At 32.4% G+C, this 17,586-nt stretch overlaps 1 protein-coding gene across 2 annotated transcripts; it reads left to right on the plus strand.

Annotated features, from left to right (window-relative positions):
- Nucleotides 1-6,073: 6,073 nt before the first annotated feature.
- On the plus strand, nt 6,074-15,317 carry WOL (CHASE domain containing histidine kinase protein). 2 transcript variants are annotated; one of them, XM_018116008.2, is made up of 11 exons: nt 6,074-7,512; nt 7,883-8,116; nt 8,227-8,396; nt 9,254-9,472; nt 9,563-9,749; nt 9,851-9,902; nt 10,009-10,238; nt 10,508-10,606; nt 10,822-11,534; nt 12,210-12,716; nt 14,642-15,317. In XM_018116008.2, exons 1-11 carry the CDS (start codon nt 7,171-7,173, stop codon nt 14,898-14,900), a joined length of 3,012 nt encoding a protein of 1,003 aa, XP_017971497.2. In that variant the 5' UTR covers nt 6,074-7,170; the 3' UTR covers nt 14,901-15,317. The 2 variants fall into 2 exon arrangements, with proteins under 2 accessions (XP_017971497.2, XP_088659484.1); XM_088803358.1 differs by having other exon boundaries at nt 7,381-7,512; nt 7,875-8,116.
- The last annotated feature ends 2,269 nt before the right edge of the window (nt 15,318-17,586 follow it).

A 17,586-nucleotide genomic window follows, 5' to 3' on the forward strand; every position in this document is an offset into this window, starting at 1 on the left:
GAGAGGCCTGAGAAGCGATAACCCAAAGCTATAGTATGTCCTTTGAGTCCCTTCGCCTCCGGGTACAAAAAATGGTCCCCATGCAATCTCCCACTAATTCCATCAAAAGATATCCTTTTTTAAAGAAAACCAACTTCTATTTCCATCTCATTACAAAGCTATACCAACTCTCCCTTTGTCCTTTATTTCTTTTTTTTGGTTGTTGCTTTCCTTCCCTTTCCTTTCCTTTCCTTTCCTTCTTAGTTCTAGCTACAACAGACATATTAAATCAAACCAACCAACATATCAAAAGCATGTAATGGGAATGTATTGGTCTTCCAAATCTTTGGAAACTCCTTCTTTCTAGCTCATTTTCTCTGGCAGTTTGACAATTTTCTTTTGACAGGAAAAGTGGAAAACCCATCTGTATTTTGTATTTTGTATCTCCAGCTAACATATGAGTTCCCTTACACTAATGATTCAGAATCATTCTTACCTGTCTTCAACTCTCTAATTTGCTAAATTCCTCCCTGTACAAGTACCGAAGGCCCTCTGCTAATAATTACTTTAAGGTAAGAAGCAACACTCAATGACCATGATTGAAGTATTAATGAAAAAAAAATGAAATTTCTACAATTCTAATAGTACATTGTCTTGAAAAGATGAAATTAGTCAAAATTTTAGACTACAGGAAAGAGCTAAAGTGTTATTACATTTAAGTTAGGCGCTATACTTTGCTTGACTAGACCTAAGTCAATCGTTATCCAAAGCAAGCAAGTGCATCCAAAGGTGGTTAAGTTTCATAACCATGCTTAATTAACATTGACCATGGAAAGCTTTACTTTTGGACTTTCAATCAAATTGGGAAAAAGTTTAAATCTTGGAAAACTTTACAAAGGCTTTTCTAGTTTTCCACATGTATTCTTTACTGCTATATATTTGGAGCTGTAGCAAATGGGTAATGATGCAAGTCTTTGTGATTTCTTTTATTAGTTTGTTGCTAATATTGATTGGCTGGACATTGGCTTCTGGGTTTAGTTGCATCCTTATAACAATAGTTTTAGCACGAAAAGGCAAGGATTTATGGAGTTACCTAATTTTAATAAAAGAGTGGGAGAGGGTAGGCAGTGAAACTTTATGATGCAATAATTGCCTGAGCTTTGTTTATCTTTTTTGGCACCATGGACAATGTTGAGTGCTTTTCACAAATAAACCATGTATTCTCTTTCACCTGTATTTATACATGGAATATTTGTGAGGTCAAAAATACCCTTTTTACAGTTTACCTTCTTATTGATCATTAATTTCTCATCTCATGTAGACCAATGCCTAATATTTTTCTATAATTTGATGTGGATTATCTACTACTATCAACTATGAATTTCATAATATTAACGGTATCAAAGTTGACTTTAGGGTAATAACGATGTGCTAGTCAAGACAACGAGCTATTGTTGGAATGAGAGAGGATGTAACGATCCAAAAGCGAAACTATAAATCACATACCATCTACGACTTCTAAAGTATTTTTTTGTAGGATAAAATCATAAGATCCAATAAAATCAAAACGGATAATAGCTTACAGGTTCAAATTATAAACGGTGACAAAAAAGATCAAAAGATGCCTTTAGTTTCTATGCTTTTCAATTTTGTTCAATTTAGTCTCTATACTCAAATTTAAAGTAATTTAGTCCTTTGATTTTGAAAATTGTATCAATTTAATCCCTTCCTCTAACGACATTTAATTTTACCATTAAAAGATGACGTCAGCGCTGACGTTAGTGATGACGTCAGTATTGACATATCATATTTTGATGACGTGACGTTTGAGATGATAATATGGCATGTCACGTGATACCGAGTGATGACATGGCAATGTCACATGGCACTATATGAAGACCTGGCAGTGTTGACGTGGCATTGACATGCTGACTTTCAGTGCCACATGGCAGATCAAAAAAATTTTCAAAAAAAATTCTACCATGTTATAGGGATTAAATTGAACAAAAATATATAGTATAGAAACTAAATTGAACAAAATTGTGATGTTAAACAACTAAATTGAAAAAAATATTTGAAAAGTATAAATCTTTAAATAGATTATTGATATGCTTATCAATAAGTCAAATATTTAAGTGTAAAAGATTTATGGTGTTAAAAAATATATAAATATTTTCTTACTTGATTATTTGATTATAGAATATGTAAATTAATTTATTTTTTTTACAAAAATTAAGTTTGAATTCTCTTTCTATAAAAAAAATTTGAAAAAATTTCATACCTAAAGTCAAATTTAAATGCATTATTTGCATTAAGTTAAAATAAATAATATAAAATGACTAAATATATTTATTTAATTACAACTTTCATAATTTACAAATACACATTCTTTTAAAATTATTAAACTCTTACCCAATTTACCTTTTATTTTAATTTACGCAAATTAGCAAACTATATTAATTTAGTTACAACTTTCACAATTTACAAATACAAATTCTTTTGCAATCATTCAACTCTTATCCAATTTAACTTTTTATTTAAATTTACTCAAAATTTCTTACAAAACGATTTTATTTAAATTCAAATACCACAATCAAATTTTGCTAAATTTAAATTATTAATTTAAATCTACAAAAAATTTGTTAATAAAATAAAATGGTACAAATATTTACAGTTATATTTAACTTTATCAATCATAAATGCAATCTTTAATTTAAGAAATTTTAACTTAAAAAATATAACTTGAAATGTTAAATAAAATAAAAATATAAAAATAAATAAAAAATTAAAAAAGTGGAACTTAGATTCTATGGTTGTAATAAGAGGTTTGTTATGTTCAAATTAAGCAAGTCAAAACGAAGAATTATTTTTATAATCATTGCTAATTCCATATATCTGTTTTTTATTTTTTTGAAAAGAAAAAACTAAATCAACATATTTTGTTAATTTGACTTTAGCTCAAGTTAAAAACTAAGTTAAATAAATTTCAAATTTTTATACTGTTATAAATAGAAGAAAAAAGAATTTATTTAGTCATTTTATATTATGTTATGTTAACATAATATAAGTTATTTATCTAAATTTGATTTTAGGTATGAAATTCTTTTCAAAATTTTTTTATAGAATGAGTATTCAAAGTTAATTTTTGTAAAAATATAAATTAATTTATAATTTCTAGAATCAAATAATCAAATAATAAAAAAAATATATTTTTAACATCACAAATCTTTTACACTTAAATATTTGGTTTATCAATACGCATATCAATAATCTACTTAAAGATTTATATTTTTCAAAATTTTTTTCAATTTAATCCCTCAACATTTTAATTTTGTTTAATTTAGTCACTATAATATATATTTTTATTCAATTTAATCCCTATGACATGGTATAATTTTTTTAAAATTTTTTTGACCTACCATGTGGCATTGACATGTCAACATGTAAGTGCCACGTTAGGATTGTCATGTCATCGCATAGTGCCATGTGGCATTGTCATGTCGTCACTTGTGTCACGTGGCATGCCACACCATCATATCAAACGCATGTCATCAAAATGTGACACGTTAGCATTGACGTTATCCTTTAACGGTAAAATTGAATGATGTTAGGAGGAGGAACTAAATTGACGTAATTCTCAAAATTATAAGATTAAATTGTTTCGATTTTGAGTATAAAGATTAAATTGAATAAAATTGAAAAGTATAGGGACTGGAAGGGTCTTTTGACCATAATTCTATACAAATTAGAGTATTATTTTTACTAATTAATGTGTATCTTCTTATAACTAATATTTATTGTCACATGCATGAATATTTATTTTAAAATAAGAATTTATATATAATACAAATGTTTTCAAATGGTAAAGTTTTAAATATAAATAATTAAAATTTTGAAACATTAATCTATAAATTGAGGAAAAAATTCATAAAACTCTAACGTGACCTTAAATGTACGGATGTGTACAAATTTTTTAGCAATCATCTTAATCTTCTGAACTTTCATGAGAGAATAAATGAGGGTTCATATGAAGGTGCTGAAGCATAATACGTTGGACCAGCTTTTCCTTTGTTTGTTTAAATTACAGAGTCAGAGCAACTGTGTCTTCTTCGGATTCATCAGCTCAAGGTATGTGCTGTAATATTATTTACTATATAGTAAAACTATTACATTAGATGCGTCATTAATTGTTGTAATAAACTTTAGCATCTTGGGCAGATTTTCCAACAAAGCAAACAAATATATTCCAACTTTTTCTTCAAATTAAATACTAGAGCTAAGTAATAAATAAAGGAAAATACAGGTAACGAACATGCTATATGAGACATGCATCAAACATAAATTAGTTTTAAGAATTTTGGCCCAAGCATGATCATGATCGACAATCAAATCTTGTTCGCTACACGTGAAATCAAAGCCAGCTTAGCATATCTTTTACATATGATTCTTTTGGAAAAATAGGTTTTAGGTACAACTAACAAGAACGGAAAAGAATTTTTTTTAGAATAATTAAACATTTATATTTATCATGTTTTAGTCTTATCATTTAATTTGCCGTTGAATGTAACAGATACGTTGTGCGTGGTTGTTGGATTATTTAATTGTTTTTTTCCTTTTACTTAGAATTATTTCATAATATAAAAGAAATATAATATTTTAATTTTTTTTAAAAAAAAATTAAAAAAAATTTATTTTTTTATTACGTTCAATCAAGTTTATATATTTTTAATTTAAATTAAATAGGTTCTTATTATTAACCGTTTTTAATCAAATCGTCACTTATTATTTTTTATGTTTTGTGAGGTTAATGTAAAAATATCACGTGTTTATGTCATCATGTCACGTGAATATGTTACGTCGTTATTTATTATGACATGTTAACATGTTATATCAATATTATCACATGATATAAAAATATGATATAAAATAACAAATGTTATTTTTATTAATATTAATTAATCAATAATTAATTATAAAAAATTATTTTATTTAAAATAAAAATATAAAAAAAACTTGATTGAACGTAATAAAAAAATAAAAAATTTATTTAAAATTTATTTAAATATTATGCTTATAAAAAACCACCAAAATTTACTTGATTCAAGGTAAATTATGAAAAAGAAACAAAAGCACTCGTTTCCACATGATTGAATTTCTCAACCGTAATTAGACGGTAGGCTAAATATGGACGAAAGATCGATACTGAACAAGTTGTAAAAGATGTTCGGTATTTTTACCTATTTAATTCCTTCCAATTTTCCCTATTATTTTCTTGAGATAAAAAGAAAAAAAAAATGAAGAAACCTGGAAAGAAAGTCTAAAACGGGAAAAAGGGGCAAAGTGGAAAATGAAATAAGAAGGAAAGGGGTGTGATGTCAATGAAGGAGGGAATGAGATCCGTGGCTTGTCGCGGTGTCATTATCCCAAAGATATGTGATGGTGATTTTCAGACCCCCACCTCCCACCTCTTTATTTTCATTTTTATATTCTTTTTTGGTTTCATTTCTTTTTTCTTTTCTTAGTATTTCTCTCTCTCTCTCTCTCTCTCTCTCTCCTCCACAGACCACCTAGAGAGACAGAAAAGCAACCCCCCTAATTTCTTATTCAAAGAAATCAAAAACGCAATCAAATCACATGTTGAATGCACCCTTTGGTCCACCTTTTAAGTCAATCCCCCTACTCCCCCAATAATAATTAACATCCCAATTTCTTTTTTTTTTCCTTTCTTTAATTCACTTTATTCATTTCTTTTTATAATTCATGCCAACCCAATTTCTCAAAAGACAAAAAAACAGGAAGAATTCATACGTAATGACTTAATGACACATCACGTTCTCATTTTATCGAATTCATACATAAATGACACAATAATCCTTAATAACACTTCACACCTATATTTATTAAGTTGAAATATCTTTTAAGAAGTCAAGGAAAGCTACTAGTGCTGCTTAAAATCTCTTTATCATCAAGTTGAAAAGTAAGGAGAAAAAAACTAAGAGAGGGGACAAGGTATGGGGGAGAAGATTGTACTCGTATGACTACAACAATTCATTGTTGTTGTAATTATTAATACTAACGAAAAAGAAAAAGAAAAAGAAAAGGAAAGAAAGGATAAGGGGAGGAGAGAGAGAAAGTAGAGAGAGTGAAGCATGTATGGAGAGAGAAAGTGTTAGTTTATGTGGTTTATGTCTACAGGGGGACAACAGCGTATCTGCAAAAATCCTAAAAATTCGATTCAGTTTTACTTTGAAAGCAAAGATGAAAGTTGGAAACATTAAAAAAGTGTATAAAACTATTGCTGCAACAAAATAAAATAATAGGACCAAGGAAAAATAATTAGTACTGTATTTTTTTTTTGGTTTTTCACTATTATTCAATGTAGTATACCAGTTCTGCCTTGTGTACAGGTATTCATTGTTGCTCCCTTTCAAAATGACCCCATTTCTTACTCCAAAGATCTTTCACTTTTATTTTTATTATTTTTTTTTCTTTTTGGGTTGGGTCCTTTGCTTTGTTGTGCTTTGCTGTGAGTGTTTGTTGGTCAATCTGCAGAATTTGATTTTAATATAGTAGAAAAACAGTGAACGTGCTCTTCTTTGTCTTGGTTGTCCTAAACTAAAACAACACTTTCACGCTTGGAAGAGAACATGATTAGTGTTGTATCTCTGTGAAAATCCCAATTTTTTTATATGGCAAGAGAGAAAAAAAAAATGAGGAACCCAATTTTTTTTTTGTAGAGAGAGATAATGAGATGTCTTTGGAATTAGAGCTGTTTTACATCTTTTGAGAGCCATGCTTGTCCCTGAGAATTGAAAAGTTTTCTCTTTTTTGAGTTCTGGGTCTCTCTCTTCTCTTCTGTCTTTGTATTGTAAAAGCTGGTTCTTTGGGCCATTTCTTTGTTCAAGCTTGTATTAGTTTTTCAAACTTCTTGGTTATTGAATCACGCAAAACAGTGCTATAATGATAAACAAACTTAGAGTTTTAGCTTAGCAGGTACCCTTTTCTTTCTGTTTCAGAAAAAGGTTGTTTGTTGAAATTGCCAGTACTTTAAAGAAAGTTGCCGTATTAATAGCGGATGCATGTTTTCTTGGGGGCTTTTTCTAGCTCAGATATGAAGTGGGTAACAAAGAAAGAAGAAGAAAAACAAGAAGACATAGAGAAACAAGTTGAGATAGTCTTGTGCTTTTGCTGATGGGTCTTAAGCAGCAGCAGAGCCACCACCACTCAGTGGCTGTCAAAGTGAATGAACAAATGGGGACCAAGAGGGGGTACACATTCATACAGGCAAACCGGGCTTGGTTGCCAAAATTTCTGTTGCTTTGGGTAATGGTGATGGCTTTTCTGAGCACTTGGATCTACAAAAAAATGGATGCTGACAACAAAGTAAGGAGGAAGGAAGTACTGAGCAGCATGTGTGATCAGAGGGCAAGAATGTTGCAGGATCAATTCAGTGTTAGTGTTAACCATGTTCATGCCCTGGCCATTCTTGTGTCCACTTTTCATTACTACAAGAATCCATCTGCTATTGATCAGGTTTGCTTCTTGTTCCTGAATTTTGATCTTGTTGTCCTTCTTGTTGGTGGAATTGTGGGAGTTCTGTATGGTTTCTGTGGAGAATAGAGGGAAATTGGCAAGTTTGGAAATTTTCAATTTAGTTTTGAGTTTTACATTTGCTAGTATTCTGTTAAGAAAAATAACCTTCAGAAAATTTAGTTTAGTTGATCTTATGTTTTCTTCGAAATCCAAGATGGTGAAATATTTTTCCTTTTTTTTTATTTGTTAAGTATGAAATATTTTTCTTGTTCATCTTCTGACTGAGGTTTACAAAATTAAAAATGGTAGCTTGGATTATTGCTTTTTCTGATTGTGCACTTTGGGCTATGGTTTTTTGCAAGAAATGCAGGAGACCTTTGCGGAGTACACTGCCCGTACCGCTTTTGAGAGGCCGCTGCTTAGTGGGGTTGCCTATGCCGAAAGAGTGATTAATTCAGAGAGGGAGAAATTCGAAAGGCAGCATGGCTGGACAATAAAGACAATGGAGAAGGAACCTTCTCCTATTCGAGATGAATATGCTCCTGTGATATTCTCTCAAGAAACTGTTTCTTACATTGAATCACTTGACATGATGTCAGGAGAGGTATGTCCTTGACCATCTACATTTAGCTTATAATTTTTAGCTTTAAATTAGTCTGATGTTTAAGTTCAGTGTTTGACTGGACTAGCAATTATCTGTCTTGCAATATGCAGGAGGACAGAGAAAACATCTTGAGGGCCAGGGCTACTGGGAAAGCTGTCCTAACAAGCCCCTTTAGGCTATTGGGTTCTCATCATCTTGGTGTTGTTTTGACATTTCCTGTGTACAAATCCAAGCTCCCACCGACACCGACTGTGGAAGAGCGCATTGAAGCAACTGCAGGGTAAGTTCTAGAGCTTGTCTTTCCAATTGGAACGGCAAGTTTTTGTTTAATTTTGTTTTTGTTCTTCATCTTGTTTGTAAGCTTGTTCCTACTAGAGTTAGTGAACATATTTGACTTGGTTTTGAAATTTATTGTCAAATTGAAAAGCAACACAAGATGGTTAGAGTGTTGATGATGAGAAAGTTTGTGGTCTATTGCAACTGCAGTTGTATTAGAATGCACATTTCAAAAAAAAAATTTTATACTTTTGTTCATGTGATTTGTGCTGATGAAGTTAGTTATTTTGAAGGTATATCAGTTAAGCAGAAAATGTACAGTTATTTTTCTAGTAGATAATCAGAAAACACCTCCACAATTGTTCAAAGCAACCCTTATTACCACCTCGACAAGTTTCTAGGATAGTCCCTGCTTTTGTTCCCTATTACGGATATGCTGACATCACCATTTTTGCTACCACTGCTGACAACAATTGCTGTTTCATTGTGATTACTACCAGCAATGTGGTGCTTTATGACTTGATACTGTTGCCAGCACTTCTGTTGGTGCCACCATAAGCACCTTTACCACTAGTTACATCATTTACACCTGACATATGGCATTTTTACATTCTCCACGAATTTGTGTTTAGCAATTAAAAAGATATCTTAATTTTTTAAAAAATACTACTACCTTTTTTGCTGGCTAACTAGTCTTGCCGTTATTATGATGGCTTGAAAAACCTGGCACATTCTCTCTCTTTCTCTCAAAAAAAAAAAAAAGAAGAAGGAAAAAACTGGGGCAAATTGCTTCAGTTAGTGCATTGCTTAAGGATATCATAGATTTTTTTTTCTTATGTACAAACTTCTAAATGAACACAGATACCTTGGTGGAGCCTTTGATGTGGAGTCTCTTGTGGAGAATCTTCTTGGACAACTTGCTGGAAATCAGGAGATTCTAGTGAATGTGTATGATGTTACTAACCCTTCAGATCCCCTGATCATGTATGGGCACCAAAATCAAGATGGTGACTTGGCTCTGTTGCATGAGAGCAAGCTTGATTTTGGAGATCCATTTAGGAGGCATCAAATGATATGTAGGTAAGTGTATCAGCATTTAATTATTTCACAAGGTAGACGGAATGACTGGAGTTGTTTTTGCAAGCACTTACTATTTGGCATTCTGAACAGATATCATCAGAAGGCACCCACATCGTGGACAGCGCTAACCACCGCATTCTTATTCTTTGTGATTTGCTTATTAGTTGGCTATATCTTATATGGTGCGGCAATACACATTGTTAAAGTTGAAGATGATTTCCATGAAATGCAAGAACTGAAGGTTCGAGCAGAAGCTGCTGATGTTGCCAAATCACAGGTATATTTTTTTTATTTTACATATATCAACACAGGGCTCACCACCTCTTTCCAAGCTAAAACTAATTATAACTCGAGTGTCACTTGTGTTCTTGACATCAGTTTCTGGCAACAGTTTCTCATGAAATTAGGACCCCCATGAATGGCATCCTTGGTATATTCCAGATCTCTCCTTAAGTTTTTCTCTGTAAATTTGACGGTCAAGGACATTTACAGATTTTAATCCTGCAACGTTCTCATGAATTTTTGATTGGTTGCAGGGATGCTTGCTTTGCTTTTGGATACAGATTTAAGTTCGACACAAAGGGATTATGCTCAGACTGCTCAAGTTTGTGGAAAGGCGCTGATAACACTGATAAATGAAGTGCTTGACCGGGCAAAAATTGAAGCTGGAAAATTGGAGCTAGAAACTGTCCCCTTTAACCTTCGATCTATCCTAGATGACGTGCTCTCTTTATTTTCTGAGAAGTCTAGAAACAAAGATGTTGAGGTAAGTCCTGATAAAAGTAATAGAAAACCTAGTGCTTCATTTTTCAGTATGTTTCTCTGTTTTAGATAGTTCCTATAGGCGATAGGCATATAGGGGATGCCTATGACTGAAAAAAAAAAAACTTATGATTTATAATACTGGAACTAATTTGGTGCCTTCTATTTTCCCTTTTCCTTTCTCTGTTTCGGTGGGTTTTGACATCAATAAATGGTGGTGTCCCTGATGCACTTCAATGATCCAAATATGGTGTAATTGTTTGGGAAGTGAAGCTGGCAGTATTTGTTTCTGATAAAGTTCCAGCAATGGTTAAGGGGGATCCGGGGAGATTCAGACAGATCATTACGAATCTTGTTGGGAACTCTGTTAAAGTAAGTGAATTGCTCAACCTTCACTCTTTTTCTCACTTGTTTAGGTAGTAGAAGTTAATTTTCTCCATAACCCTTTGCTTGGATTGTTATCTACTTAATTGATGGAGGTTCTTGATCTTAACCCAAAAGTAGCTTTGTCAATTTGCATTGATTGAGTTTAATGAATTTTCATTGTGATAAGTTGGTAGTCATTTAATAAATTGAGTGTTTGACAGTTCACCGAACGAGGACACATATTTGTTAAAGTCCATCTGGCTGAAAACGCAAAGCCCATGGTAGATGCAAAAGGTGAAACTTGTTTGAATGGAGGGTCAGATGAAGGTTTGCTGATATCAGGTGCACGCCAGTTTAAAACCTTAAGTGGTTATGAAGCAGCTGATGAGCGGAACAGTTGGGATTCCTTCAAGCATTTAGTTGCTGATGAAGAATCGCGATATGATGCTTCAATAAACATGACAGTTGCTGATGAAGCTTCTGAGAATGTCACTTTGATGGTTTCTGTGGAGGATACTGGCATTGGGATCCCTTTAATCGCGCAGGACAGGGTTTTCATGCCATTTATGCAGGCAGATAGCTCAACCTCAAGAAATTATGGTGGAACTGGTATAGGCTTGAGCATTACTAAGTGTTTGGTTGAGCTAATGGGTGGTCACATAAGCTTCATTAGCCGGCCACAAGTTGGGAGCACATTCTCATTCACTGCTGTTTTTGGGAGGTGCAGAAAAGTTCCATATAGTGATGCCAAAAAATCTAATGCTGAAGATCTTCCTTCTGGTTTTAGAGGATTGAAAGCAATAGTAGTTGATGGTAAACCAGTTAGAGCTGCTGTAACCAGATACCACTTGAAGAGGCTTGGTATACTGGTTGAAGTTGCAAGTAGTGTCAAGATAGCAGCCTCTGCATGTGGAAAAAATGGTTCTTCATGTGGGTAAGTTGAATTTCCACTTATAATTGTTATTATTTGGGAAAAAAACTAGAAAATATCAGTAAAATTATGCTTTGCATTTTGGAATTTGCATGATGGTCATGATTTGCTTGATAATTTAATCACATTGACAAGATCTCCTGATTACTCCTTTTGAACACTTCTAGCAGTGTTCAGGTGAACCCTTTCTAATGCCTAGTGATTCCTTACCAATTCACTTGAAAGCAACTTTTACATTTGTTATGTTTTAACAATTGTGTTAACTGCCCGAGACTGAGGTTTATTCTATTGACTATACCCAAGCTTATCCTGAATTTCTAACATTTCTTAGTTGGGGAAGAACTTTCACTAATTTTTTGCTGGGTTGAGGTGGGTTTCTGGGGAAAGTGGTGTTTTAGGGAAATAATATAGTTGCCCTTTATCCTGTAGAAGTCAAACAAAATTTTAGTAAGGAGAAAGCTCTCCTTGATCCCCAGTGTGACACTGTTACAGTGCCAATCACTTGTTTTTGCTGATGATGAATGTTAAAAGAGTAAGAGATGGTTTTAGAAATCAAACCAACCATCAAACTGCTATAAAAAGGCCAACTAATATAGATCATTGGGAGAAAAAAAACCATGCTCCCTCTATCAATCTGTAATGTATAACTTAGTAGAATTACTTCACTGAATATTGCAGAAGTAAAATCCAGCCAGATATAATTCTTGTCGAGAAGGATTCATGGCTTTCTGGTGAGGATGGTAGCTTGAGCTTCCGCATGATGGACTGGAAACAGAATGGACATGTGTTTAAGTTGCCTAAGATGACTCTTCTCGCAACAAACATTACAAATGCTGAACTTGAGAAAGCAAAGGCAGCAGGTTTTGCGGATACTACAATAATGAAACCTATGAGGGCAAGTATGGTGGCTGCTTGTCTTCATCAGGTGCTGGGGATAGGGAAGAAGAGGCAGGCTGGGAAAGACATGCCAAATGGATCTTCGGTTCTCCAGAGCCTACTCTGTGGAAAGAAAATACTAGTAGTTGATGACAATATGGTAAACCGTAGAGTTGCTGCTGGTGCATTGAAGAAGTTTGGAGCTGCTGTAGAATGTGCTGAAAGTGGAAAAGCTGCACTAAAATTGCTTCAGCTTCCACACTCTTTTGATGCTTGCTTCATGGACATTCAGATGCCAGAAATGGATGGGTATGTATACCACATCTTATCTTTCAAAAAAAATGGTGTACGTCCCTTACTCATTGAGTAATTGACAATCGAAACATAAAAAGAAAGAAAAAAATGGTTTATCTATGGGGATGAATAGTTTCCCACTATTAAAATGCTAAATTAGGTAATTATATGATTATGGGTATTTTGTTGTGTCATTCTGCTGAATATTTGTGGGCAATTATCTGATGTCAGTGTATACTAATGGGTTGCTTTGATTTCTAAGGGATGGTAAATTATTTATAATTTATAACACTTTAGTTAGCAGGTCAAAAGATGTAAACCATTTTCGCTTATGACATTGTGCTTATCCATGCTTCTTTTCCTATTCATCTGTTTTTATTTCCATCTAGACACGTATGCACACATCCTATGGCTAATGATACCTGATGACCATTGTAGATCTACCTTAGACCAAGAGATATACTATACAAATAGGAACAATGACATCAAGCACACATCCTATCTCGTCAGATTACACATGACATCAAGCAGTAACTTTGAATCTCAGAGGACATAATGACAACCAAAGCCTTGATGAAAGATAACTGTAGAAAATCCTTGTGAAGCAGATTTCTGTGAGTAGTCTGCGCTAAGGAAAGGTAGTGCTTTATGGAAAGGAAATCACTTGTTAGAGAGCAGGGTAGACAACCCATATTAGTTAAGAATAGAGCTTAAATTTAATTACAACTGGGTGGAGTTGAACCTTATGAAGTTGCAATTTCTGGTTGTGAACATTGATGCTAATGAAGAATGGTCTCAGGAAAACAGGTAGTTTGAGAAAATAATAGATGAAGCAAGTTGAAGGGCTATTATGAGAAAGTTTGATAGACATAGGATACCTTTTCCTTGAACTATTTGGCCAACTTTTATTTTTAGATATAATATTTGAGGTTTACACGACATTATTTACTGTTTCAATCGTTGTAGCAACTTTGTACTTCATGAAGCATTGAACATTTTTAAAACTTAACTATTGGAAGTTGCTTAATGCCCCTTTGCACTTAATGAAGTTCTATTTGCTGGTATTTCTTTCGCATATGACTGTTCTATGTTGTCATTCATCGCATCTGTGCAAATCCACGTACTCAACAAGTGAAATATTTTAAGCTGAGAGTGGGTGCATGTCACCAAATGTTGTATTACTGCCTCTAGTCTTGGCTTGCTGGCCACATTAGAATATTGTGGTGTGTTTGAATGCATGTCAGAATTCATGATCTTTCCTACTATGGCAGTTAGAAATATGCATTCCTATGGAGAGACATATCTCCTTGAATGAAGATAGCCCTCTGTGAACCAACATCTGACCACAAGTTATGCATGATGACTCTTTTTTTCACATGATTTCATTACTGTAACACTTCATTCGTTCACCAAAATCTTTCCTCTCCCTTAAGGCTTCCTCTCCTCTTTAACCAAATTTTTCTCAAAATGATGTCACTAGTCAATGGTATGACTACCAAACAGTTCAAAACAGTCTGGCACTTCTTGAAAATCTGAATACACCAATCCAATCCTTGGGCACATTCTGCCGTTCTCTATTCCAGCTTCCTTTTCCATTCTACAATAACACAGATGGTGTTTGGACATCTCCTTTAACTAAAATGGTCTTTATTGTGTTCAGCGGGGATTCAAATTAGTTTTCTTATTGCTTAATAGCGTTTAGTAGGAACGATTTACCATTCCAATTTCTTTGTTAAGCAGCATCTCTAGCAAGGTTTTCTCATTTCAATACAAGTTGATAATCATTATTTTACTTTCTTCAAATGCTGTCCACGGTTCCTTTCTGATTACAGATTTTCTGTCAGATAAATCTCCTTTACATCTGAGACAAATAAATTTGAATTAATCGTTGTATAAAGAAGATAATGATGGGAATCTAATATCATGAACCTCTATTTCAGGTTTGAGGCAACCCGAAGGATTCGAAAGATGGAGAGCCAGGCAAATGAACAGATGAATGGAGGCTTAGATGAAGGGTCTGCCAGAAAGGGTGAGTGGCATGTGCCAATATTAGCCATGACAGCTGATGTAATTCATGCTACCTATGATGAGTGCCTGAAATGTGGGATGGATGGATATGTCTCAAAGCCCTTTGAGGAAGAAAATCTCTATCAAGCTGTAGCCAAGTTCTTCATAGCCAAACCCATCTCAGACTCATAGTGGCAGCTCCACCCTCTTCAGAAAGCAGACAAATCGAAACAGAAAAATATATGCGGTTGGACTTTACCAGCAATTTTTCCCATCCTGCTGGTGCTTTTCTGCTGACAAGAACTACTGCATGGTTTGCTTGGATTTTTGAGGATTCTTGACCGCATCTTAAGCAAGTTCTGGCAATCATTTCTAACCAACTTCAATTTTAACTCGATTAGAATTTCAGTATTTGTATACTACGACAGGAACGTCATCCCCATCTGTTTGTATAGATCTTTACAAGGGGATGGAGTCAAAGGTGTAAATCTCATTTTCTCTGGAGACTTCGGAACATTTGGAAAGGGGTCGATATGCCTTGATTTTTATAAATTTTGTCGTAAACGCGTTGTTATTGAGCTTCTAAATGTCAGAAAGAGATAGCTATAACTGGAACAGTCTGCTCTGCATACATAGTTTTTATTTTGGATGTCCCATTTTATAGGCAGCCTTTCAAAAAGCTATAAACTTTACACACTCAAACAATAAATCATTTGGTCCTTTCTATTATAGTATGTTTGGTTGGGGGAATGGTTAAGCGATTTTCCTTTTATTCTCAAGGAGATTTTCCTTTTATTCTCAAGGAATTTTGGTTATTTTGTTTGGTTGAAAAATGATCCAATGAATAGTCATTCTATAGGAATGGTTATTCTTCAAAATCTTTCAAAATCAAGGAATAGCTAATACCATTCTCTCTCATGGTATTAGCTATTCATGATTGAAGAATAAATTCAAAAATTAATAAAGATAAAAATACCCTTTATAAGTTTAAAAATTTACAACTTTATTAGTGTAAAATATTATTTTTCTCTCTCTCCTCTTTCTCTCACTTGATTCCAACTTTTAATAAAATATTAATATTAAATTATAAATAAAATATTAATATTTAAATTATCAATTATTAATAAAATAAATTATAAATTATTCCTATTTAAAAAAAATAAATTAAAAATAAATAAACATAATATCATTTAAATTAGATAAATAATATTAATAATTAAATCATCAATTATTAATATTTTAAATAAATTACTAATTATTAATATTTAAAAAATAAAATAAAAAATTAATCATAATAATATTTAAATTAAATAAAATATTAATATTTAAATTATCTATTATTAATATTTTAAATAAATAATCAATTATTAATTTTCAAAAATAAAATAAAATAAAATAATTGATCATCATAATATTTAAATTAAATAAAATACTAATATTTTAAAATATAAATAAATATTAATATTGAAATTATCAATTATTAATATTTTAAATAAATTATCAATTATTAATATTTTAAAAATAAAATAAAATAAAAATTAATCATAATGATATTTAAATTAAATAAATGTTAATATTTAAATGATTAATTATTAATATTTTAATTAAATTCTAGATTATTAATATTTAAAAAATCTAATAAAAATAAAATGTCATATAAATAATAAATGATGTTTTTGTTTTTTTATTTTTTATTCATTTCTTATTTCAAAATTATTGTTATAAACCAAACACTACAATAAGTCATAATAATTATTCCTATTTTATTCCCTTTGTCATACCAAATTAAATAATAACTATTCTATTCTATTCCCACCTCATTCTATTTTCATATAATAATTATTCTATTATATTTCTATTTATTCCGCCAACCAAACGTACCATTATTGAAAACAAGTGCACGGTTCATTTAAACAACTAGAGAGGTAACCATCAAAGTATGTCGAGTTATGGAATCGCAAGATCGAAAGGCGGTTTGGGCGGGCAAACAGCTTCACCATCTGATATTTTCCTATGGCACGCATTGCAGCGCCAACAATGGTCTTTTCTGCTAATGCGTATTCTATGACTGCATGGTCCTGGTGTTATTTTGGTGCCAGCTGATACGGTCCAGTCGACCTCGTTGCCATGGATGCTGCTACCTGTTCAAATTGAAGGTGCCATTATCATTTCAATGTATAAATTGGATGGTAAGTGAAGATCAAAAGCGCATATGACAAAATTAAAAACAAAAATGATTAGTAAAGAAACTGAGGAGAAGTGAGACGTGGGATTAATTACGTTTCTTCCATGCTACTGCTTCAAGGAGATATACATTTTTATTTTATACAAGCTGCTTTACCAGGTTAGATATAGCTTATGTTGTTCAGGTCTTATCACAAATACATAGATAAGCCTGGGCATGTGCATTTAATGGCAGCACATAGGTCTTGAAGTATTTGAAGACAGCACTTGGACAAGAGACTTTGATGAAGGCAGAATCAAACTTATGTCTTAACAACTTATTTGATAATGATCGGGTAGGAAACCCTGATATAAGAAAATCTATTACAGATTTTAGTATATTTACTGACAATTCATTAGTAAGTTGAAAATTTTAAAAGCAGGTGCTAGTGACACGCAGCTCAACAGAAAGAGAGTATTGTTCTACTACATTCACATGTTGTGATATCATATGGTTGAAATCCTTGTTGATAGATTCTGGAATAAACCATATTAGTGCTGTAAATTCGTACTATAATAATTAGTCTGTCATCCATACATGTCAAAATCTATTATTTACAAAATGGATTACCATTTTATTTGCTAAAAGTATTAGCAGGGGTGACAGAACTAGTGTATGTTCTTACTGATTTGCAAGTTGCTGATTATTTTATTA

The sequence above is a fragment of the Theobroma cacao genome, chromosome 2 (assembly GCF_053813885.1).
Source record: "Theobroma cacao isolate CCN51 chromosome 2, ASM5381388v1, whole genome shotgun sequence".
Lineage (NCBI taxonomy): Eukaryota > Viridiplantae > Streptophyta > Magnoliopsida > Malvales > Malvaceae > Theobroma > Theobroma cacao.